We start from the raw sequence: 26374 nt of genomic DNA, 5'->3' as shown, positions 1-26374 counted from the left end.
CCCTTGGTGATATTGGTCTCCGTTCTGTTCGCGTGCAACCCATCCAGTTTATCCATGCAGCACCACCACAGAACTGGTCCCATAGCCACACATTCATCTGCACTGTCCTATTTCTGTACTAACGAATGTGTGGCATCAAGAGTAATCCAGAGATTACTACATTCTGGGGCCCTACTTATTAATTTTTTCATAGCTCCCTAAAATCTGCCTGCAGGACTTTGTCCCTCTTTCTACCCATATCATTGGCACTGATGTGGACTATGAACTTTGACTGTTCACTTCAGAATGTTTTCCAACCTATCACAAATGTCCATGACCCAGTAATCAGGGAGGCAACATACCAACCTGGAGTTCACTCGCCTCAGTTCCCCCAAAGTGAAGGCCGCGCAGTGCACGTTGCCTGTGTGCTGTTATGAAACACGTCAACGTGCTTTCCCGCCAACATGGATGGATGATCCGGCGTGGTCCAAGAGCCTGGCGGGATGGCGCTTTAATGATATGCTGATGTATTACAATGAACTCCCCAATGACCGTTGGCGGAAAACATGGCCCGCCATTGGCAGGCTGAGTGGATGATCGCAGCCTGCCATCGTGAAACTGATTGCACCATATTGTCTGCGCGTGCCACCTATCACGCCCGCTGCAGTGGGCACAGAAAATTCCGCCCTAAATTTTGCTGCAGCAACAGTAAAGTGAGCTAATGTGTCCATTATAAAGGAAAAAAAACAGAATAACTTAAATGTCACTGACTTGAAACGTTAACTCTGTGCCTCCCTCCATAGTTGTTGCTAACCCCGCTGAGTATTTCCAACATTTTCTGTTTTTATAAGCTAAAAATGATTTCTGTCTATTGAATTGTAGTTTGGGTCGGGAGTTTAAAAAAAGTTTGATTATCATTGGAACAAAGTAAACCATTCAAGTTTTTAAAAATTCATGATAAAATCTAAGGTTGACTGTCAGTGTCAGAGCAGTTCCCTGGAGTATTCTTTTAAAGTGCAGAAATCCATAAAATCCAGTACTAAAAGCTACAGGATAATCTATTCGACTCTGAGCTTGTCAAACATCTTAAGATCATTCGAACTTCCTTGGCCTTGCTACCTCAGCCTTTGTCGGATATAGACAAAAAAAAATTCTTTAAAGCAAGACTTCAGGTTCTTATGAAGGCTCTTTGAAATGTGCAGAGGAGTTACTCACACAGATCAAACTTCAGGAATAAAAAGATCAGAAATACATAGTCGGTCAGTCAGCATCTGAAAGAGAAAAAAAGGTAATAAACTGGTGAAAGATCCTGTGGCCACCTGAATTTTTTTTTCATTCCTTCACGGGATCTGGGCATCGATGGCAAGGTTAGCATTTATTGCCCACCCCTAATTGCCCACCTTGAACCGCTGAAGTTCATGTGGTGTACGTACACCCAAAGTGCTGCTCGGGACAGAGTTCCAGGATTTTTACCCAGCAACAGTGAAGGAAAAGCAATATAGTTCCAAGTCAGGATGGCGTATGGCCAAGAGGGGAATTTTCAGGTGGTGATATTCCCATGCATCTGCTGCCCTTGTCCTTCTAGGTGGTGGAGGTCACGGGTTTGGAAGGTGCTGTCGATGGAGCCTTGGATGAGTTGCACAAGATTGCATCTTGTACTTCTTATACATTGCTGCCACTGTGCGTTAGTGGTGGGGGTAGTGAATGTTTAAGGTTATGGGTGGGGTGGAAGCAAGCAGGTTGCTTTGCCCAGGATGGTGTCGAGCTTCCTGAGTGTTATTGGAGCTGCATACACCCAGGTAAGTATTCTCTCACACCCCTGACTTATGCCTTATGGTGGACAGGCTTTGGGAAATCAGCAGGTGGGTTACTCTCTGCAGAGCTTTCCCCCCTATTTCCATTGACTTCAGTTTTGCTTGGGCTCCTTGATGCCATACTTGGTCAAATGCTGCCTTGATGTCAAGGGCAGTCACTCTCACCTCACCTCTAGATTTCAGCTCTTTTGTCCATGTTTGGATCAAGGCTGTGATGAGATCAGGAACTGAGTGGCCCTGATGGAACCCAAACCGAGCGCAAGTGAGCAGCTTTTGATAGCAATGTCAATGACACCTTCCATCGCTTTGCTGATGATTCGAGAGTAGACTGACGGGCCGATAATTGGCTGGGTTGGATTTGTCCTGTTAGACATTCTTGTGTAAATTTCCACTTTGCCAGGTAGATGCCAGAGTTGCAGCTGAACTGGAACAGTTTGGCTAGGGACACGGCTAGTTCTGGAGCACAGTAATCAGTGTTATTGCCGAAATGTTTTCAGGGCCTGTAGTCTTTGCGGTATTCAGTGCCTTCAACCATTTCATGATATCACATGGAGTGAATCAAATTGGCTGAAGACTGACACCTGTGATGCTGGAGACCTCAAGAGGAGATGGATCATTCACTCGACACTTCTGGCTGAAGATTGTAGCAAATGCTGCAGCCATATCTACTGCACTGATGTGCTGGGCTTCCCCATCATTGAGAATGGGGATATTTGTGGAGCCTCCTCATCCTGTTAGTTGCTTAATAGTCCACCACTGTTTTTTTTTGTTCATCTCCAGGATGTGAATGTTTCTAGCTAGGTCAGCATTTATTTCCATCCCTAATTGCCCTTGAGAAGGTGGTGGTGAGCTGCCTTCTTGAACCACTGTAGTCCCTGTGGCATAGGTACACCCACAGTGCTGTTAGGGAGGGAGTTCCAGGATCTTGACCCAGCGACAGTGAAGGAACGGCGATATATTTCCAAGTCAGGATGGTAAGTGGCTTGGAGGGGACCTTCCAGGTGGTGGTGTTCCCATGTCTCTGCAGCCCTTGTCCTTCTAGATGGTAGCAGTGTGGGTTTGGAAGGTGCTGCCTAAGAAGCCTTGGTGAGATTCTGCAGTGCATCTTGTAGATGGTACACACTGCTGGTACTGTGCGTCGGTGATGGAGGGAGTGAATATTTGTGGATGTGGTGCCAATCAAGTGGCTGCTTTGTCTTGGATGGTGTCAAGCTTCTTGAGTGTTGTGGGTTCTGCATTCATCCAGGCAAGTGGGAAGTATTCCATCACACTCTTGACTTGTGCCTTGTGGACAGGTGGACAGGTTTTGGGGTGCCAAGAGGTGAGTTACTCGCTGCAGGCTTCCTAGGTACACCCACAGTGCTGTTAGGGAGGGAGTTCCAGGATCTTGACCCAGCGACAGTGAAGGAACGGCGATATATTTCCAAGTCAGGATCTTCCTAGCCTCTGACTTGCTCTTGTAGCCACAATATTTATATGGCTAGACCAGTTCAGTTTCTGGTCAATGGTAACCCCCAGGATGTTGATAGTGGGGGAATTCAGTGATGGTAATGCCATTGAGCATCAAGGGATGATGGTTAGATTCTGTCTTGTTGGAGATGGTCATTGCCTGGTACTTGTGTGGCGTGATTGTTACTTGCCACTTGTCAACCTAAGCCTGGATATTGTCCAGGTCTTGCTGCATTTGGACATGGGTTGCTTCAGTATCTGAGGAGTCGCGAATGGTGCTGAACATTATGCAATCATCAGCAAACATCCCCACTTCTGACCTTATGATGGAAGGAAGGTCATTGATAAAGCAACTGAAGATGGTTGGGCTGAGGACACTACCCTGAAGAACCCCTGCAGTGATGACCTGGAGCTGAGATGATTGACCTCCAACAACCACAACCATCTTCCTTTGTGCTAGGTATGACTCCAACCAGTGGAGTGTTTTCCCCCTGATTCCTATTAACTCCAATTTTGCTAGGGCTCGTTGATGCCACACACGGTCAAAAGTGGCCTTGATGTCAAGGGCAGTCACTCTCACCTCTCCTGTCGTTCATGACTGGATGTGGCAAGATGCAGAGGTTAGTTCTGACTAGCACATGCCGCTTACACTGCATGAAAGCAGTCCTGTGTTTTAGCTTCACCAGGTTGACACCTCATTCTCAGGTATACCTGGTGCTGTTCCTGGTACATCCTCCTGCATTCTTCATTGATATGATAGTAATGGTAAAGTGGGGGATATGCCAGGCCATGAGGTTACAGATTATGGTTGAATTCAGTTCTACTGCTGATGATGGCGCACAGCACTTCATGGATGCCCAGTTTTGATTTCAAAGGTCGGTTTGAAATCTATCTCGTTTAGCACGGCGATAGTGCCGCACAGCCCAATGGAGGGTACATACCCTCAATGTAAATGTGGGATTTTGTCTCCACAGGTCCTGTGCGGTGGCTATTCCTATCAATACTGTCATGGACAGATGGATCTGTGACAGTTAAATTGGTGATGACAAGGTCAAGTAGGTTTTTCCCTCTTGCTGGTTCCCTCACTAACTGCCGCAGACCCAGTCTAGCAACTATGTCCTTTAGGACTCGGTCTGTGGTGGTGCTACTGAGCCACTCTTGGTGATGGACATGGAAGTCCCCCACCACGAGTACATTGTGCACCCTTGCCACCCTCAGTGCTCCTTCCAATTGGTGGAGGAGCACTGATTCATCAGCTGAGGGGTGCAGTGGGCGATAATCAGCAGGAGGTTTCCTTGCTCATGTTTGACCATGAACCTTCATGGGATCCGGAGTCGATGTTGAGGACTCCAAGAGCAAATCCCTCCCGACTGTGAACCACTGTGCTGCCATCTCTGGTGGGATGGTGATGGTATTGTCTGTATGGTATTATTGGATAGTTGCTTGGCTAATCTGTGGGACAGCTCTCCCAAATTTGGCACAAGCCCCAGTTGTGAGTAAGGAGGACTTTGCGGGGTCAACAGGGCTGGGGTTTGCCATTCTTATTTCAAGTGCCCAGTTCGATGCCGCTGGCCCATCCGGTTTCATTCCTTTTAGATTTTGTAACGGTTTGACACAACTGAGTGGCTTACCAGGCCATGTAAGGGTCAACCACACTGCTGGGTCTGGAGTCATATGTAGGCCAGACAAGATAAGGATGGCAGATTTCCTTCCCTAAAGGACATTAATGAAGCAGATGGGTTTTTATCACAATCAGCAATGGTTTCATGGCCACCATTAATGAAACTAGCTTTTAATTCCTGATATATTAATTGAATTTAAATTCCACCAGCTACTGTGATAAGATTTGAACCCCTGTTCCCAGAGTATTAGCCTGGGCCTCTGAATCACTAGACCAGTGACATTGCCACTATACCACTGCCTCTCCTTTTATTAATTCTCTTTCTAAAGCTTACTAACTTGCTGTTAGTTTTCAGCACTTTATGGTTCGATTTCAAGTTTCTACCATTTGAACCTACGAAAAGTGGGGCTACAGGAGATCAGTTTATGCTCACTCTACTTATTGACCAGTGCAGAGAAATGCATCACCCCCTCCAACTGCCAGTAATGCAAACTGCACAAGGAACAAAAATAAAAACCTTGACTAATTTCACGAAAATATCTGGAAAATCCCTCCAAGGCTGCAATAGACAATCAAACAGCCTCTAAGTGACCATAGTTGCCCACAAGGCCTCACTAGCTGAATTTAATTAACGACACACACATCCCCAATATATTTAGAAATACACTAATGTTACAAGGTGAAAACAGGCCATTTGGCCAAACCAATCCGTATTGGGGTTTACCCACCATTCAAGCAAATTAGTTTTAATCAGATTTTATACTCTGTTCCCATATCCCTTCAATTCCTGTTCCTTCACACAACTATCTAATATTACCTTGAATCTTAACATGTTTTCTGCCTCAATCACGAACATTGAAATCAATCCCACATCCTCACAACTCTGTGACAAGAGAGTTCTAAATCTCCTTCTAAATCTCCTATATTTAACCTTCTTTCTATGGACTTTCATTCTTGACTGCACAGTCACTGGATATGAGACAAGTAGATTGACAACGCAGGGGCAATGGGTGCAGTGAAAGAAGTGTGGAGAGGTGGAACTGGGTGTCATCAGCATCTATATGAAAGCTGACCCTAACTTCAGTGGGTGTTGCTATCAACGAGTAGCTTATAGATGAGGAAGAACTTGGGGCCAAGAATGGATCATTAGGGTCTCTATAGGAACAGTGTTGGGGCTGGGAGGGAAGCCTTTTCTAGAAATGCTGTATCTATAGGTAGGAGTGGAAACAAGTGAGGGAAGACTCATTGAGCTGAAAGGCACCAAAGGAAATTGTTGTTGTTGTGTCAAAAGATGCAGAGAGGAATAGGAAGGACAGTGCGTTGTGGTCACATCACAGAGGATGTCATTTGTGATTTTGCTTAAGGCCATTTCAGTTCCAAGAGAGGGACAAAAACTAGATTGGAGAGATTCAAAATTGAGTGATGGACTTCGGAGGTGACAACATGGTCAATGATATGGAGAGGAAAGAGAGGTTGGAAGTGGGACAGTAATTTGCATGAACAGAGAGGTCAAGGATAGGTGATAATGCCAGTTTTTAAACGAAGGGCGACCTGAGGAGAAGGACCAATTACAATGTCAGGTAGCATAGAAGCTAGTTGGTGCTCAGCAGTTTGTGGTAATGGGATCAATGAGAGGAGGAGGTTGATCTCATGGACTCAATGGCCAGAATTTTTAGCTTGTCGGGCGGGCGAACTCGCACGATATTTCGGTCGGCGGGCGCACGCGGGAGTCGGCAGTGTGCTCGCCAACAATTAAAAGGCCAATTAAGACCATTAAAGTAGTAATTTAATTAAAATTTTCGCTGCCTGTCCAACCTTACAGTTGGTGGGCAGGCGAAAAGGCCAAGCGGCCATTGGATTTTTTAGGAAACTTCATATATGGGCGGGATGAGGTTTTCAACAGCTATTAGAAATTAAATAAAAATTTAAACATTTAGACAGAGTCACATGAGGGGACATGTTTTTAACAATTAAAAATTCTTCATTTTTATTTCTTAAAGCCTTCATCTCCCTGAGGCAGCTCTACGCCTCCGGGGGCTTTTCCTGCGTGTCCCTGCGTGCATGCGTGAAGTTCCCTGCTCACCCTCCTACGCCGCCCCCTCCACACAGTCAGCATTGAGCGCTGTAGCATACGTTTCACGCTGGGCGGGTCTTAATTGGCCCGCAAGCGTGAAATCGCGGTCCGGCCCCAATCGCGGACAGCGGTCGGCTTCCCAACCGCTCCTCCCGCCCGTCCCCGCTGAGCACTCCCGATGAGGGCAAAATCCTGGCCAATGAGTGGACGTAGGGGCAAATAGGAGAGAAACACACAGATTCAGGGAAGTGATGACAGGAGCCTGAGTGAAGGTTGGCTCAATGGGTAAGGATAAGTGGGGAAGCAGCACAGGCAGCTGAATGAATGGACTCAAGCTTAGTGACAAGAAAATCCTTGAGCTCTTTGTACATTTTGGAGTTGAAGATAGAAGTGGCAAGGGAAAGGAATGTAAGGGATGGTTGATCGTTATTAAGTTAAACAATAACATTAGTTTCCAGGATGATTATGGACAAGAGGTTTTTTTTTGGCAGAAGAAAGTTAAGCTTGATGGTGCTCATTATTGTCCAGCAGGCTCTGGCAAAAATGCATTTAATCAGAATGCTCACTTTACTGCAAAGATGCATGTAACCATGGATCCATGAACCAGAAGAAGCCACCAAAGCTTATTCTCATTGGAAAATAGATCCTGACATGACCTGATCGAACTTCTCGAGATAATGAATGGCAAAGGATCCAAGTAACAGAGAAACAAATCCAAAATGAGAAACAAGGGCATTCAGGTGGAACTTTTTTACTTTAAGCATAATGAAGCTGTGGAATAAGTTATCAGAGAAAATCATTGAAGCAAACATTATGAATGGGTTCCAAAGGCAATTAACTGCTTTTCTATAGGGATCATGGATTAGGGGGGGTGGGGTGAAGGTGGTTAGTTGGGGTTGAGAAGGATCCAGAATGTCCTGGCTTGTTGACCTTACTAGCCATTCCTGTGCCTAAAAATCCTCAGTTCGTGCAATCTATTAAGATTGCTTCCTTTATACATTATGTACAATGTAACTCACCATGAAGTTCACGCCAGTTGTTTAACCTTCTGAAGGAAAATGCTGCATAATTATTCACGAATCCTCACAGGTGAGCAAGTTAACTATTGATACCTATTGATCATTAATCATTAATGCCTGGACTAATATGGCCAGAGGAATGGAAAACTGCTAAAGAGCTTTCATCGCAATTAGTTGGATAGAATTAAATTGAACCTTAGAATATTACAGCACAAAAACTACAGGTCATTGCCGGTGCTTTATGCCATATGAGATACTTAAATTCATTTCATAAGATTTAGTATTTGTCTTTCACAAGTAGTTATCTAATTCTTGTTAATAGAAGGCAGCGACATTATTTTATCAAGAACAGCAACAACTTGCATTCATATGGCATTTCTGACATAGAAAAGCATCTCAGGTCATTCATAGAAACCCAAGGGAAACACAGACGCTGAGCCAAAGCGGAACGTTTAGGAGGAATGACCAAAAACCTGGGTTTTAGGGAGAGTTTAAAGAAAAGGAGGAAAATGGAAGGATTTAGAGAGGGAGCTCTAAAATCTAAGGTTAAGGTGTCTGAAAGAGGGCCACCAGTATTGAGGGAAAAGTCCACAAGAAGCAAGAGATGCAAGTACAGAGAATTCACATCCCCATCCTCTTCTGACAGGCTTTCACCTAGCAGTAGAGTACAGTGGTTTCCTGTCTCAGGTCAGAGTTGAACTAGCAGCCAGTGTCCAATGAATTCATCATGTCTCAGTCTGCATGCATGTGTTTAAAGAAGGATCCCACTGCCTGTGTGTGAATGTCTTAACTGCCTGTGCAGAAGTACTGATAAAAATCAGTAATGGCAGAATTGAGCATGACAACAGTGGGTAGGTCACTGGGTAGATTTTCCATTTTCCATCAGGCAGGTAGGTTTAAAACTTCCTCTTTCATTTTACTAATTGACCAGGATTAATGTATACTTTAGAACATTTCAGAACCCTTAGATAAAGAAAGTGGTTGACATCTTAAGCTTTGTATTGCAATGTAACAATTCTTGAAAGTGTAGAATGAAGGAAAGGTCATTTAGTCCATCGAATGTTCTATCCATAAACCCTGAAATATCCAATTTGTTTGCCTTCAATAGCCACTTAATGAGGACCATGGAACTTATGAGCTACAGATGAATTTTCTGTCAATGTTCCCATTCATTATCTCACCAACAAACCATGGAAATCTTATTTACACACCGGTGAGGTCATGGCACTTAAAACAGCCCTTTCCAAATCTGGAGAACCACAAGATTTAAGCATAAACCAGTGCATAAGCAGTATAGGACCAGGTTTCCACTGCTGATTAACTGGAGCTGGGTCAACCTAACAGCCAATGTACAATGACGCTATCCTTTTCACCATCAGCTTACTCAATTAGCCTAACATGAATTCCCAGTGAAAAGTTCTCCTTCTGCCTAGAACCAGCCTAATAGGGCATGCAGAAAATCTGGCTAGCAGCATGCAACCCTTAAAAGTTCAAAATTTTTTAAAAGATAAAAGGTGTCGGCTTCTGTGTCCATATGTGGAAATGAGTAAGAAAGGGAACAAAGGAGTAGTATGGTAGAAGCTGAGACTTGCGGAGTTCTGCTGCTTCAGCTTTCTTTAATGCTCTGAAAAGCTAGAATTTCCATACAGACACACACACACACACACACACAAGCATCACATGCAGAATCTTACAATGTGAGCTGTGCTTGAAGTTGTGTCCAGAAGCTAGCATCTGTTATTCTAGGCTTGGAAAAGTGGCCTGCTAGCATTAGCACTGACCCAAATGAACACAATGCCACAAAGCATGCTGTGTCTCACACAGAAGCTCATAAGTGCCAACACAGCTACACTCGTCATGGAAAATGCAGCCATTGAGGTTAAGAAGGCAGGACAAACAAGTCACATTGGCAAAAAGAAAGAGCAGGAGCCTGCTGGTCAGAGGATCACAAGAATGCTGTCAGTTCTCTGCACAGCAGTGACATTGGCAAGCAGTGTCATGCTTCTTTTCATCCATAAAGGAGACAAAAACGCTATGATCATAACTGATGCTTCTCTCGTTTGTTGGATACATTGACTGTCAGCACATTAGTTGACAGTGCGGTACTTGGCTGAAATGAGCTGAAGCCAAAAATATTGAGCCCTGCAGTGCCATTGACGGAACTGCCAGGTTGACTGCAGATGGCGTAGCATATGGTCGAGTTCTGTAATTGTCTCTCTGCTGACTTAGAGCCTGTGGAGACAATTGCCTCTCAGCGTTGTTGGTTAGGTGTTTCAAGGGTTGCATAATGGGAAACATGATCAGTGCAGTTCAGTTACCTGTTGATCTGCATTGAAACCATCAAAGTTGATAGCAGAGGGGGAGGCCATTTGTGTCACTTTTTTTGGCAAGGGCAGTCCAAAACTCCTCCCACAGCCATGCTTTCTCCCCACAACCCTGCATCTTCCTCTGCTATCTAGCAATTTCCCCTTAAAAGATTTCCATTTGAACTATTCCCTGCAGCACAACATTTCATTCTCCAACAGCTTCTCGTGTAAAGAAGTTTCTCATAACCTGTCATCTAGTTACAGCCATCCAATACTGTATTGCAGAAGCAAGAAAAGCTTCATTGTTAATTTAATTCTGACTAGCAGCCCACCATGGTCTGCAGTAAGTTGTTTTGTGATTCAGCCTGCTTTTGTGAAAAGTAGAACTGTAAGAGCTCCTTTTCACGTGTCCTCTTTTCTTACATCCACTACAGTTGTGTTGAGGTCCTGTCAGTTTGTCATAGATGGTCGACCGTCAGATGACTTGAATAACAGCAACAGAATACTTCTTTGGGATAAAAAGGAAACAGTTCAATGTGATGGAAATAAAAACTGTAGCAATAAATCGTGTTGGGAAAAAAAAAAATCACCAATAAAATCCCCGCAGTAATCGCGAGGAAAAAGGGGAAAGATAACGAAAGAGAAAGATGTTATTTTCTTAAGAGCTGCCTAGCCGAACACACTTCTCTTTGAGCCTATTGAAAACCTCAGTTCTAAAAGTCATAAATCATGCTTTGGAGAGCTTTGATTGCATTGCTTATAATTTGAGGCGGTTAATGAAGCTAGCAGTCGATGTGAATGAGAGCATCAGAAAATCACGGCACATTTGCCTAAGGCTTATGGCCCAATTTTCCAATGCTTGCCATGCTTGGAAGAAATCTACTGTCATAAGCACAAATAGAAATGAATTGCCTGTGTACCATGGGCTGAACTGCAAATGCTCAAAGGGCAACTTATGGCCCACTGATATCAACTATACCCTACTAAAAACTCATCCACTTAAACACTTAAAGGAAAGTTATGAATCAGACATCACACTCAGAACTTAGTTGATAACTGATGACAAAATATGAAAACAAAATACAATGGTAATGATTTCCAGCAATGGTATTAAACAATAAATGATCGCTAGAAGGTTTTCATCATAACGCCGTTTTTTCAGTTTCAAATGGTAGCACACACTGTAACACATTTTAATTTTCCCTTCCACCACAGACCTTGGCCGTTCACCTCAATTTCTCAATATAATTTTCAGTTATGTTGTCATGCTTTGTAATGTCATCTGACCTTGATATTTGTCTCCCATCCCCTGGAGTTGCTATTCTCCATGTTTAAATGTCGACAATGTATATGTATCTTTCACCCGCTGAAACTAGAACTGTCACCCAATGTATTCTGAGAGATGTTAATTCACCTTCTGTGTTTCCGTGCAGCTTCATTGGCCACTCACTGGGTAACATCATCATTCGCTCAGTGCTGACACGGCCAAGGTTTCGATGTTACCTCAACAAGCTGCATACTTTCCTGTCACTGTCTGGGCCACATCTGGGAACACTTTATAATAACAGTACGCTGGTTAGTACAGGTAAGTTGCTGCAGGAGACAAGAGTTTGGTTTGGTGGAAGATGCACTGCATGAATTACAGATTTCATACAATGTTCATGGCAGAAATGTTCATTACCACTCTTGTGGTAGATAGTCAGTGGTGATTCTGTTCCTAATGGGTAAGCAAAACTTAGGTTCCCCAAACCAACTAACTTGACCTTGCTACTAGTCCCCTGTCTGACAGCAGGCTGTGAATGAGACAATATTTCTTCCAACTGAAACCATTAATTTTTGCCCCCACAATAAACTGTGCTTATTATTCTCCTCAGCCAATAGCTCAGGCTAAACTAAACCATGGAAATCCTTAGCCTCCTGTTAAATACAAGCTGAATTCAAACACTGCACTTTATCCATCACCAAGGCTCTTAATGTTCACCTCTGCATCACTGTATCCCACACCTCATTCCCACTTCTGCTAAGAACATTATCCTTGCTTTTGTCTACTCTTTTCAGCTTCACATTCCCCTAACCATAAACTCCAACTTGTTCAAATCTCATGTACCTCTACTTTTCGCACACTAACTCCCACTTGCCCATTACCCCTGCTCTCATTGACCTACGTGGGCTTCCTGTCCCTCATCAAATTAAATTTTAAATTCTCATCTCCAAGGGTTACATATAGAGCAGATACGACCGGTGTGTTCTCTCCTCTGAAGGATATTGCAGTACTGAACTATGTTGGCTTTTATGACAGCCTAGCAGCTTTCTTGATCATTTTTTTTTTCTCTGATACCAGCCTGCAAATTAGCAAATTTATTCAATTCAACAGTTACAAATTGCTGTGGTGCATTTTGCCCTTTCAATTTCTGGGACGTTAGTCCATTGGGTGATTGTGATTGTCCAAGGTCATCCTTGAATAATGCCACACCTTTTTGAGATACTGGAAAATGAACAAATGATAGCCCAGCAGGGGAATATCTTCCAGATCGGGGGCTGGTGAGAGAGCTTGGCTAGGTTCAATCATTTGAAATCTCATGATTTATTCATGTACGACTAACAAGTTATTCATGGCAAACAATATCACTAAGAAGTCCTAATTATAGTTACCAAAGGTTTCTATTCACACACTGACATTCCCTTTGATATTTCAAGTGCGTACTTCCAGTAAATCCAGGTCTCTTTGAGAGAGATTTTTTTAAATCCCTCGTTTCTTCTGCTTGAAAAATAGAGACTTTTTTTTCCCCTTTTAGTTGGAAACAAATGCTTGCTGATGAAAGGCACTGGAGGCAATGACAGATTGCTGCGCGTACACCAGTGGTTTAGTTTTGATTTTAGACAACAGCTGTTCCCATAGTTTTATACTAAGACATGTTATGCTCAATTCAAATCTGCTCGGATGCTAATCAGATCTAAACAAATCTTTATCAAGACTCAATTTGTTCGCAGAGAGATTTAAAAGTCACATCAGCATTAGCGTGCTGACCTTTCACCTCTGGGATTTGCAGTGTAATCCAGCTCCGATTGATTAACGTTATCTGTTTCTTTAGTCTGTAGGCGTCACTCTTTATCTGCATTTTTCACTGTGCGGGTCTTCTTTCTCCCCCTCTCAATATTTCTCTCTTTCATGCTCAGTTTAATTTTCTCTCTCTCTCTCTCTATCTCTCTTACTTTCATCTTTCCTCCTGAAAGGCTGCTGTGTGAAATGAATTTGGCTGCCTCACCCGGCTGCCAGTGATGAGATTCACAGCATACACCTGCCGACAATTCTGCACTAATTGGCAATCTCAATCAGATAGCATCTGGTGTGAGGAAATAGGAATGTCACACTGATGCAGCAGGAGTCGCAATCATTTTCCAGTAAGTCTGAGCGGAGACAGGCAAAGAAGTGTCTGCTGTAACACATTGCTAATCTTGGTGGTTAAAGAACTGACTTTAATTATAGTGGAAGCCCCATTACCTGTCGTAATAGTGGAACGCTTGGCAGTCTGTCAAAAACTGCACTATCAGGCACAAAACTGCGCAAATGACAAATTTAGGCTGTAACCCATTTGAGGGAGAGAATGTAGCTTTAAAAGAAACTGGCTGGGCATGGTATTAACTACTGCTTTATTTTCTTTCCATATCTGAATGTACAAACACTCTTGCATTACTTCCAATATTGAGCCGGCCTCCATGAACTGAACAAAAGCACATTGCAGAGAGAGGCAGGGGGTCACACTCCTCATTTAATATAGTTTTTGTTCTATGCCTCTCTCCCCTTCTAATTCACCTTTGCTAGGAGCCTCATTCCGCCCAGGTGTATGAGGTGCTGAGGAGCTTGATTATCATATAGGAAGTTAGCCAGGAACTGATCAATCAGTTGTAACGTTGGCAATACAGGTGTAACCTCTGAAATTGTAATCAGAGAATTCTGATATGAGCATCTCATCTGCCTTTCAGGTGCCATTTCTTCATTCATCCCTTCCTACACCACTTCTAAAACCTGTCTCGCTGTCCATAACAGAACACAAAAAGATGGTTGACTGCATCTTCTTCCATTATAGCCTCCAAACTCCCCCCATCGATCTGTTTCTTCTATTTTGTTGGTTCAACTCTGGTCATTGCTGCTTTGAACTTTCTTCTCCTCCCAAGCTGCGAGCACAGCGACTCTCTTCAGCAGCAGTTGCATTGCGTCTCACTCTTGCCTCATTCTTTCTCAAGACCTCAACTACAACTGCTTTAGGCTTCTCCCCATTGTGCTTTGAAAATCAAGCTAGCCATCATCTTATCATTACTTGACTTAACCTGTTTTCTGTCAGTGCTTTTTAATCGTGTGAACCAGGTAGGGGGAATGTTTGTACTTTAGCAATTATTGGTAACTAATTTTGTTTTTTACACCAATCTAGGGCTTTGGCTCATGCAGAAACTGAAAAAGTCTAGCTCACTGTTGCAACTAACCTTCAAAGATCAGGCTGACCCTCGCAAGACCTTTCTGTATAAACTCAGTGAAAAACCAGGTAGGTGTTCTGTGATCTGTGTATTTTCTGTGGAAACACTACTACAGGGTTAGTATATCCCATTGAAGTGTAGGCTTGACTTTTCCCTTTTCCCCAACCCCAATGACTAAAGCTGTGATACGATGGAAAAAGTGTGAGCAACCTTTCAGTACCTCAACCAAATGCATGTTTATCACATGTGACCCTTGTCACTGGTGTTTGAAAGCTAGTCAACTACAGTGAGCATCACAATCAAGCCTGTCTTCATCCGATGTCCACTCTTGTGAGTTCAGTAGGAACCTGTGACAATTCCGGCATTTTCAACACCTTTTCCCTTTCAAAGAACTGATAGTTTCACATTCCCTTATGATTTTAAAAATGCATCTTCTGCTTTCTGTCTTGCAGAGGTAACTTGATTCAAGTCTAATGATTAATTCTGATTGTGGTAAATAGCCAGCTGAAACCCATTTAAAATTTCCTGCAGGTATTCAATGTATTGATCGACAGAGAATATGGCACACTAAAGATAATCACACAGGCTAAAACAATCATCCATTTTTTTCTATTTAATTAATACACAAAAACACATCTATTAGGATCAGACTTTATCCCTTGAAAGCTTTATAACCATAAATAGTTAATCAAAGGATTCTTCTATGAAACCTTTCAGTTCTTCTTTCAAAGTATGCGCAAGGCTAGCTATTGATTTCAGAAATACAACAAAGAGTTAAAGACCCTGAGGCATGATCTATTCATTTTTGTTCCTTTTGAAGATAGGGCTGTCATTCAATCATGATCAAAGCTACAATATATTTTGGCATGATATAACACAGGTTAGACTATAATATCATGAAGAAAACTCATTGCGATGTTAATGACAAGATAAACACGCACTGTCTGGAACCTTAACTGATACAACATTCCAGTGTGATAGCCGGAGAATTGCAGCAACTGCTAACGAACTTCATGGCCAGAATTTTTCGCTGAGCGGGTGAGCGTATGCCTGACCCGCCCAAGCATAACACGGCGTGTGATGACGTCAGGTGAGCGTCCCAACGTCATCGCGCACTTGCGCGATATTTCAGTCGGCAAGCGCACTTCCAAGTTTAGCACGCGCCTGCCGACGCAACTAGCTGGGATTCTCACTGCCCATCCAACATTACGGTTGGCGGGTGGGCGAATCGGCCAGACGGCCTTTGCATTTTTCAGGAAACCTCATCCAAGGGCGGGATGATGTTTCTGTTATTAAATAACCAAAATAAATGCCCTGAATTTTTATATGTCTATGCTCAGGGGACTGCTTGTCTTGCGTGGACATTTTTTTCCAGGTTTAAAAATCTTTATTTGATACTTGTGCTTTCAGGGAGCTTTCTGTGAGTGCTCCCCAGTGCCAGCGCTGACTTCGGCGCTCGCCCTCACTCCACATTGGCCAGCCAGCATGAAATTGCAGTCGAGGGCCGATTGTGGGCGACGGCCCCTTCCCCGGCTGCTCCCAGGTCTGCCGATCATGCCCGCGAGCCGACCTAAAAATCCTGCCCCATACCTTAGCTTGGAATGATTTTAGAACACGCAGCTCAGCCCATGTTTCATGTATCTGAACTTGAATATCCGCCATCCTATATAAAACTCCGAGACCTGTTATTCTATATGTAATCACACATCCATTTACTATTCTTCTGTATATATTTAAATCACAATATGCTGCGTACTAAATGGAAGGCTTAGCACAGTAATAATGAGTGAGTTAATTGGGATCTAAATGCTTGGTTTGGCTGAACTTGGTATTGCCTTGTGTCTATAACTTGTTTTGGCGTAAAGTGGCATTGGTCAGAGATAGGACAACGGTGCTTTACTTGCTTGTTTCTTTTATTCTCTGCTCTGTCTTTCAGTATATGCTGCAACCATCTCACTTCCTATTTTTTCCTTTGTTTCTTCTCACTGTCCAATGATAGGAGGAGCGAGAACAGCGTTACTGATGTCTCACTGCCATATTATGCATAATGTACAGAAAGGAAAATATTCTTCATCACAAATCCTCCCTATTAAGAAAATGGATTGGAGATTTGCTCCCAAACCTGTGTCAATGTTGCTCTGTAGTCATCCTTCAGAAATACAGAGGTGACACTGCTACTGATTTAGTTATTTAAATATTAAAAGCCTCCCCTTGTTGTGATTGATCATCTGACTGGCACTCTGCAAAATCCACTCGGGTCACCTTGTAAGGCAAGCGTGCCAAAATTCTCCTGTGAAAGGCCACATTTCGATTTCTTTCTCACTCGGGGCCGATGTACAAATTTTTGGAAGAAGAAGAAACCGAATCAGATGAATGTAAATTGACCTCATTATGAAATATCTCTAACACCCCCACCGCTGCCTCCGGTGGGCCACGCTCTTGCACTACCCCACCCCACCCCCAGCGTCACAGCCGAGCAAACTCACCACTGTGCTCTGGTACGCTGGAAACTGAGAATTGATTACCGCTACTTACCTTCCCACTGCTTGCTGCTCGTCCAATCACAGGCTGTTTTCTCCCTGCAGTTTCTCCACCAGTGAACCTATCAGCGGCAAATGCAGGGAGAAAACAGCCTGTGATTGGGTGAGCAGCTCTACAGCAACTTTCAAATCCACTTAGCTATTCTCCCATGAATCTTTTACCATGCTTGATGGATCACATACAGATGCATGCCAGGCTGGGTTCTGGCCCGCAGGCTGCCTGTTGGACGAACCTGTTCTAAGGAATCATGGCTGGCAGCCCATGTGTCATCTTTAATTTACTCAGAGCAATGGAATTCCAGTGCAGGCCTGGTAAACATTCAGTTTAAATGGAGAATGAAGAACTTCTAAATTGAAATGTGTGCTTGAATTAGGCCTAATTAGAATATTTTCAAAACCAATTTGACCAATTCCCTGGGTAGTGGTGGGGATGTGGAAAAATAAGGGACACTTATTGGCTGGTGGAGGGAAGGTGCTGGTAAGACTGGGGGAAGTGGTGTGGTGTGCTGACGGGAGGCAGTCCAGAACACGGGCGTAGTAGGAGTGGGGCAGAGGAGGCTGCCAGGGGAGGGGGGTGGGGGGAGGAAAGCTGTCCAAACACCGGTAAGGTTTGGGTAGAGGGGGGAGGGGGAGAGCGGGTTAGGCTGTTCACACCTTGGGAGCAAGGAGGGGTGGTGAGATGGGTTGTAGTACTCTCTAGACCATAGAATCAGGCTGCTGAGAGGAGAGTGTACTTCACACATACAGAAATCAAAGGCCTGTGGAGACCAGAGCGGTGACTCACATGCAGTCTCGAATCTGCTGTTTCAAAAATACTGAACAAAGGGCAGCAAACAACCCGGGACACGGGACAATGGCCTCCGATACGAGACAGTCTCGTAAAATCTAGGACAGCTGGTCACCCAATGCAAAACGTTCCAGACATCTATTGCTTACAACTCGTAGTGTTCAATGGTTTAATTGATCTGTGTTTGATTGTGTCGCTTTGTTCACTGATCTATAGTTACTATGCTTAATTGCTTAAGTCTGTGGGTGGAGCTAGAGAGCTTAAGTAACTGACACATTACAGAAGATTCCAGAACCTGGGCTGAGAGCACGTGTGTAGAAATCCTGTAATTGCTGAAGTATTTAAAGCACTGTAAATAAGCCTACTGTAGATTTAGAACTAGTGTCGTCTCTGCATTGTTCTGAGATAAATCAGATATATAAGATACACAGCAAATTGAATGCATAACACAACTGACACCCTGAAAATCATATAACCATAGTAATTGAAACAGCTAAAAGAACAGATTGTTGCTTGCTCCCCTCCTGCTGTATCCCTATGTGGAGCTTCTGCTTCCTGTATATTATTCATAGCTGTGAGACATCAGTAATACTATTCTCCCTCAAGGAAACAAAGGAACAAATAAGAAGAGAGGTAATTGCAGCATATACCGAAATACAAAGCAGAGAAAGATTTTGTAAAAGCATTAATATTGTCATTATACACGGCTACCAGATGAATCCTTTTAGAACTCCTGCCAGAAATGCATTTCTCCTCACTGCATAGAAGTGGAGTAACAACAACTTGCATGAATATATTGTCTTTAACATAGTAAAAATCCCACGGCACTTAACAGGAATGTTTTATAAAGCAAAATTTGACACCAAGCCACATGAGATATTCAGACAGATGACCAAAAATCTTGGTTGGGCTATATTTTAAGCAGCATCTTAAAGGAGTGTAAAATTTCAGTGTTTGGGGCCACAGATACCTAAATAAGCAGTCAACTAGTCATAAGTAATTTTAAGATGGTTTATTAAGTTTAGTAAGAAACAAGTTTAGAAAAAAAAGTATGCGATCCACAACAGCTTGTGATAACAGCATTCCACTCTCTAGTCGAAGTGTTAGGAAACTCTTCTCTCGATCTCTCAATCTTCCATCCAAAGAAGGCGGCTGCGCAACGAGCACTGCCACCTTACCAGCACGTCAGCCCTATACGATCTCTCAGCAGGACCTGGCCCCTGTGCATGAGCACTTGTTAATATACCCTTTTTGGGGGGCTGGTAGCTTACCCAGTGTCAATCATCTATCTAAATATTCTGACCAAAGGATACAGGACAGGTGCTCCAAACGTCCAAGTGGTTACCACCTCCCCTGTTCGTCATGCTGCTCGAGGTCAGTTTTTAAGTTTACATCACGCTGAAGGTCATACCTTGGTCTTTTAAAACATAAAAACTAGGAGTAGGAGTAGGCCATTCAGTCCTTCGGGCCTGCTCCGCCATTCAATATAATCATGGCTGACCCCCTCTATCTCAACGCCATATTCCCGCTTTCTCTCCATACCTCTTAATGCCCCTATCAATTTCTTTCTTGAATATACTCAGTGACCCAGCCTCCACAGCCTTCTGTGGTAGAGAATTCCACAGGTTGACCACTTTGAGTGAAGAAATTTTTCCTCATCTCAGTCCTAAATGGCTTGCCCCATATCCTGAGATTATGGTCCCTGGTTCTAGACTCCCCAACCAGTGGAAATTTCCTCCCTGCATCTAGCCTGTCTAGCCCTGTTAGAATTTTATACGTTTCAATCAGATCTCCCCCCATTCCTCTAAACTCTAGTGAATACAGGCCTAGTCGGACCAATCTCTCCTCATATGACAGCGCTGCCACCCCCAGTATCAGCCTAGTGAGCCTTCGCTGCACTCCCTCTATGTCAAATATATCCTTTCTTGGGTAGGGAGACCAAAACTGTGCGCAATACTCTAGGTGTGGTCTCACCAAAGCCTTGTATAACTGCAGTAAGATATCCCTACTTCTGAACTAAAATCCTCTTGCAATGAAGGCCAAACATACCATTTGCCTTCGTAATTGCTTGTTGCACCTGCCTGTTTACTTTCATTAACTGGTGTACAAGGACACCCAGACCCCTTTGTACATCTGCATTTCCCAATATATCACCATTTAAATAATACTCTGCCTTTCTGTTTTTCACACCGAAGCGTATAACTTCACATTTATCCATGTTATACTGAATCTGCCATGCGTTTGTCCATACACATAACTTGTCTAAATCACCTTGAAGCCTCCTTACATCCTCTTCACAACTCACAACCCCACCCAGTTTTGTGTCGTCAGCAAACTTGGAAATATTGCATTTGGTTTCATCATACAAGTCATTTATATATATGGTGAATAGCTGGGGCCGAAGTACTGATCCGTGCGGTACACCACTAGTCACTGCCTGCCACCCGGAAAAAGACCCATTTATTCCCACACTCTGTTTCCAGTTTGTCAAGCAGTTCTCAATCCTTGCCTGTATATTACCCCCAATCCCATGTGCTTTAATTTTTCCCACTAGCCTCTTATGTGGGACCTTATCAAAAGCCTTCTTGAAATTCAAATACACCATATCCACTGATTCTCCCTTATCTATCCTACTAGTTACAGCTTCAAAAAACTTCAGTAGATTAGTTAAGCATGATTTCCCTTTCATAAACCCATGCTGACTTTGTTTAATCTGGTTAATGCTTTCCAAGTGTTCTGTTACCATATCTTTTATAATATAATCTAGCATTTTCCCCACTACTGATGTTAGGCTAACTGGTCTGTAATTCTCTGTTTTTTCTCCCTCCTTTTTTAAATAGTGGGGTTACTTTTGCCATCCTCCAATCTGTAGGAACTGCTCCAGAGTCTGTAGAATTTTGGAAGATGATCACCAATGCATCCAATATTTCCAGGCCACTTCCTTTAGTACTCTGGGATGTGGATTATCAGGCCCTGGGGATTTTTTAGTCTTTAACCCCATTAACTTCTCTGGCACCATTTTTTTACTAATACTAATTTTCTTTAATTCCTCCCTCTCACTAGACCCTTGGTTCCCTAACATTTCTGGGAAATTATTTGTGTCCTCTTTTGTGAAGACAGAACAAAATTATGTATTCAATTCTTCTGCCATTTCTTTGTTCCCCATTATAATTTCCCCCGTTTCTGACTATAAAGGATCTACATTTGACTTTGCTAACCTTTTTCCCTTCACATATTTATAGAAGCTTTTACAGTCAGTTTTTATGTTCCCTGCAAGTTTACTCTCATACTCCATTTTCCCCCTCTTGATCAATTTTTTTGTCCACTTTTGCTGAATTCTAAACTGCTCTCAACCCTCAGGCTTGCTGCTTTTTCTGTCATATATGTCTCCTCTTTGGATCTAATTCTATCCCTAATTTCTTTTGTAATCCATGGTTGAGCACGTCTCCTGTTTCATTTTTCTAAACACTTGGGAGATAAAGGGGTACAGAGGACGCCATCTAACAACTCAGGAATGAATGGCAGCCTAAACTAAGGCTGTTGAGGTGTCAAAGTGTTTAGCAAGGGAGGCAATCAATGTTGCTTAGAAAATCCTATAAAATGCTGAAGATGCACGTTTAGATAAGAGTTCTTTTTTATATTTTCAGGTCCCCAATTTCTTACAGCAGGACAGAAAGCTAGTGAGGCAAAGAGGTTTAGGGGAAGAATTGCAGAGCTTAGAGCTGAGACAACTGAAGACAAGGTCACCAATGATGGAGCAATTAAAATCAGGAATGCACTGGAGGCCAGAATTGGAAGAGCAGAGAGAGATCTTGAATGTTTGTAGGGCTGGAGAGATGGGAAGACGTGACATAAAGGATGGATTTGAATTCAAGAATGAGAATTTTAAAATTGAGACATTGCTAGACTAAGAGCCAATGTAGGTCATGGAGCTGATGAGTGATTGGGACTTGGTGCAAGATCTCAATTTCTGCCTATCCAGCACGGGAGCATTCCTGAGAATAATCCTGTGCAAAATATTATTTAGGAATGTGGTCTTTGACACAAAGCTTGCAAAATAAAATTGCTGTCCAAATTGCTATTAAAAACATAAGTCAACATGAAAAATGTGCAATATTTATGTGATTTGAAGAGATCGATGTCGTTGGCAGCTGTATTTATTAATGAACATATGCACAAATATTAAGTAGGTTCTTATAAAGTACAAACATCTGTCAAAAATGCTGAAACAGATGTTCTTGCAAGCTATCATGCCTCTGTAAATATTGTGATGAAGGTTTTATTAACTTCTGTTCGGCAAGAAGTAATGTAATCTGCAAGACAAAACTCATTGCTGCTGAGAACAAAATCACGAAGAGTTCTATTTTGAAATATGTGACGTGAAATCATCTGAAGTTCTGTAATGAGGCTTGGAGCGGTCTTCTGAGCTTTTATGATGTTGTGTGCATGGTGTGGACGAACATGCAATCACAATTTTCTCTGAGCTCCTGGCAATTTGAGCTCAGCGTCAGCTTATTGATTTGCTCTCTGCTAGATGATTGAGGGCCAACAAAGGATTTTTAAAATAAAATTTACAAGAGTTCATCATAATCAAAATGAAAATTAAGGTATACAAACAATAAACCCTATGAAAGGCTTCCATTTATCCAGCACATTATCATTGCTCTCAGAAACATTTCAAAGAGCATTGCTAACAATGATTTACTTTGAAGAGCAGAGGTTGTTATCACAGCAGACCCGGCAGCCATTTTGTACACCGTGAGAATCCCCAACCAATAATGAGGTGAATGATCTATTTTTGGTGAAGTTGACTAAAGGAGGAAACTTGGCCACACTCTAGCATTGCTAGCTGTACAGCAATTGGCTGAAAGTGGTTGTCAGCTCACCAGGATGGTGTTTTTTTTTTCTCCCAATCGAGTCCCACCTCCAAAGTGGACAGGTCAGGGAACAGAAACAAGAAAACAAGCAGGATATTTTTGAGTCTAAAAAAAATATGATTTAGAATGGTTTCAATAAGGTTTGTGAATTATAATTGAGGTAAAAATAAAACCGAGAAAAAGAGAAATGAGATGAGTTGACGATTTTTATTGGTTCTGTCGTGCTAAAGGTGAGCATTTTATAATGAAAAATGAAATGATAGCCTTCTGTTGAGTCAGATCGTTAAATTTATTTATTGATCTGCTTGTTCTCTTTGACACCCAGTAACAACTAAGCTCTTTTCACGTATCAGTAAACTTTAAAGCTGGAAAGTGTGTGGATTTTGGTTGAGGGCATGATTAGTTTCAGCCTTTGATGCCGTCACAGTCAAACAGCCTTTTGATGCTGTCAAGGCTCACACGCAAAGAATGGACAAGTGCACAACATACCTGAAGGTTGCTAGTATTTGATTTATTAATTTTTATCAATAGTGCTGGCTTCAGTGTTAGTATTAAAGATGAAAATATTTTTTTATAAATGGTTTACTCGGGGCAGAATTTTTCAGTCGGCATGCGGGGGCAGGCCTGACACTCCGACGCGTAAAATGACGCGCGATGACGTTGGGCGTGCATCCCGATGTCATCGCGCAGTCCTGCAACATTTCGTTCAGCGGGCGCACTCCAGAGTTGGCTGAGTGCCCGCCGATATGTAAACAGCCGATTAAGGCCATTAAGAAAGCAATTCATGTTAAGGTTGGCGGGCAGGTGAAAAGCCCATGCGGCCTTCGCGTTTTTTAGGAAACCTCATCCACGAGCGGGATGAGGTTTCCTAAAGCTTTAGTTAAATAAATAAAAAGGCTTTCATAAAAATGAAAACATGTCCCATCTCATGTGATACAGTCACATGAGGGGACATGTTTAAATAAGTTTGTAAATCGTTTATTTAATTATTTTAAGATCCATTAAATCTCCCTGAGGCAGCTCTGCGCCTCAGGGAGATTGAAGAGCCCTTTCACGCGCATGCACGAAAGAGCACTGGCCCCGATTCTCCTTCCTCCCCTCGCCCGCACAGGTAGCGCTGAGCGCTACTGGTTGTGTATTACGCTGGGTGGGCCTTAATTGGCCCGCCCGTGTAAAATGGCGGCACAGAGCCAATCGCGGGCGGCGATCACTCCACGCCCGCTCCTGTCCATCCCGCCCGCCATCTGAACAATCCTGCCCGGGGAGTTTGAAATGTTCATTGTTCCATGATGTTTAACAATAATTGTTCTTTTTCTTCTTCGGGACTGACTCTAAACGTTAAGTGTTAATAACGTTCAGAAAAATAACTTGAGTATCGAGATCAATTAAATACTTCCCTTTATTTCCATAGGCTGTCGTGGTTCTAAGTGAAATTCATTTTGGGCAGTTTGAACTCAATTCTCAGCATTTGCAGGCCCACAACAAAAAGCTGACCATTATTATGTGTTGAGTGGCACTAAATTTTAAAGAGGCTTTTTTTAGAGGCCATAAAGGTGTTTGATGTGGAAAGTAGAAGTGTTGCACTAGTGTAGAGAAATGTGAACTGCTAAGATTGGGACATAATACAAGGAGCAGAGCAAAGGGAATGCCATTTTTGAGCTGGCTGTGCTGTGCAACACCTGGGGCGCTTGCTGCTGCATGATCGGTGCAACATGTTGAGAAATGTACCCAGCACTAAAATGACACAATTCAAAGAGCACAAATGCAAAAGTCACAAACATTGGGGAAAAATATGAAATCTGTCCATATAGAAGATGCACACTGTCCAAAACAATAGGGAGCTAAATGTCACATTCAGTGGAAAGTTACTGCTTCCAACTGGTCTGTGAAAGAAATAGAGGCTAAGACTCGGTCAGCCATGCAACATGGCAAATGCAAGGTTGACAATAGAGACATTTATATCACGCATGACATACACTCTGTTTACAATGCTTGCAGTAGTTTCTTTTTAAAAAATATTGTGTTTTGCTCTTTATAAACCAGCCGAAGCTGTGCCGTCATTCCATTGGATACATAATTATATAATTGCTTTTTCTTTTTTAATTTGTTGCTGTCCTTTCCTGAAATCTCTGTCATGATTGGAACAGTTCTTGAGGCAGCAACCACCCAAAGGTACCTCACCCAAGTGGACTGCTCTTCATGTGTGAACTTAGACAATGTTTGTCAGCAAACTATTTGTCTAAGGATAGGGAAGTAATGCAGGAGGTATCCAACCTGATTCTCCTCACCCAACAGTCTGTACATTTGCTGTCCAACAGGAGCCATTAGATGGTGATCAGTTCAGGGACACTGAAGCTAATCATTACTTTTCACCCAGTTAAAGTCCATTAACTGTTTTTTATTCTTTCATAGGATGTGAGCATTGCTGACAAGGCTAGCATTTATTGCCCATCCCCAATTGCCCTTGAGAAATTGGCAGTGAGCTGCCTTCTTGAAGCACTGCCATCCAGCTATGGCGCTGTTAGGGAGTTCCCATATTTTGACCCAGTGACAGTGAAGGAATGGCAATACAGTTCCAAGTCAGGATGGTGTGAACCTTGGAGGGGAAGTTGCAAGTTGTGGTGTTCCCATGTGCCTGCTGCCCTTGCCCTTCTAGGTGAAAGAAGTTGTGGGTTTGAAAGGTGCTGTGCAAGGAACCTTAGTGAGTTGCTGTAGTGCATCTTGTATATAGTGCAGACTGCTGCCACTGTGCGTTAGTGATGGTGAGAGTGAATATTTAAGAGGTGCTGTTCAAGCAGGCTGCTATGCCCTGTATTGCATTGAGCTTCTTGTGTGTCATCAAAGCCTCACTTATCCAGGTAACCCTGTGCAAAGTAATGATTAAACCTGAGACATTCCTGGTCTGTATGGTTCAATACCGAGTGAGAATTTGGACCTTTTTTTATGAGTATCGCAAGTATCTTTTGGAATTAGCAGGAGAAATTGTATCCATCAGTTGTAATGGGTCAGGTGGAATTTAGCATTTGCATTTACATTATGATCGACAGCCAGCAAAAGAAACTGAACATGTTTATTCTTGTACTCCCTGTGCTTTCCACAAATCAATTGAATTAATAAAAACACCCAGCTTTCGGTTTCCACTCTGCTAAGTTGACAGCTTCAGCTGACTCCCTTTGATGGACCCCATCACCTCTGGTACTTTGCTCACCCCACTGGATGGGTGGAGGTTGGGGGTTGAAGAAAAATCACGGAGTGGGTCTCTGAGTGGATGCCAATAGCCTCTTGTTAATCAGCTGCAGAGCTATGGGAGTCGGTCACCTCCCTCCTCCTTAGCAGCAGGACACCCAGAGAGGATTGAGCAAGAACAGAAACCCTAATAATGGGAAGACCAAAAGCTTTATTTGGATCTCATTTCTAATTGTAATCTGTTATTTT

The 26374-nt window shown here is 42.9% G+C and overlaps 1 protein-coding gene across 4 annotated transcripts in view; it reads left to right on the top strand.

Moving 5' to 3' along the window:
• The window catches only part of fam135b (family with sequence similarity 135 member B), a 471310-nt gene that overhangs the window by 438200 nt on the left and 6736 nt on the right, over positions 1-26374 (top strand). For all 4 annotated transcript variants that reach the window (XM_078540962.1, XM_078540963.1, XM_078540961.1 and 1 more), the window contains 2 exons: positions 11696-11847; positions 14693-14803. In XM_078540962.1, coding sequence (XP_078397088.1) covers positions 11696-11847; positions 14693-14803 — 263 coding nt within the window. The remainder of the gene's footprint in view (positions 1-11695; positions 11848-14692; positions 14804-26374) is intronic.

Source organism: Cetorhinus maximus, chromosome 4 (genome assembly GCF_964194155.1).
Source record: "Cetorhinus maximus chromosome 4, sCetMax3.hap1.1, whole genome shotgun sequence".
NCBI classification, from domain to species: domain Eukaryota; kingdom Metazoa; phylum Chordata; class Chondrichthyes; order Lamniformes; family Cetorhinidae; genus Cetorhinus; species Cetorhinus maximus.
Note: the sequence above shows the minus strand (reverse complement) of the source record. Positions and strands in the feature narration are given on the sequence as shown.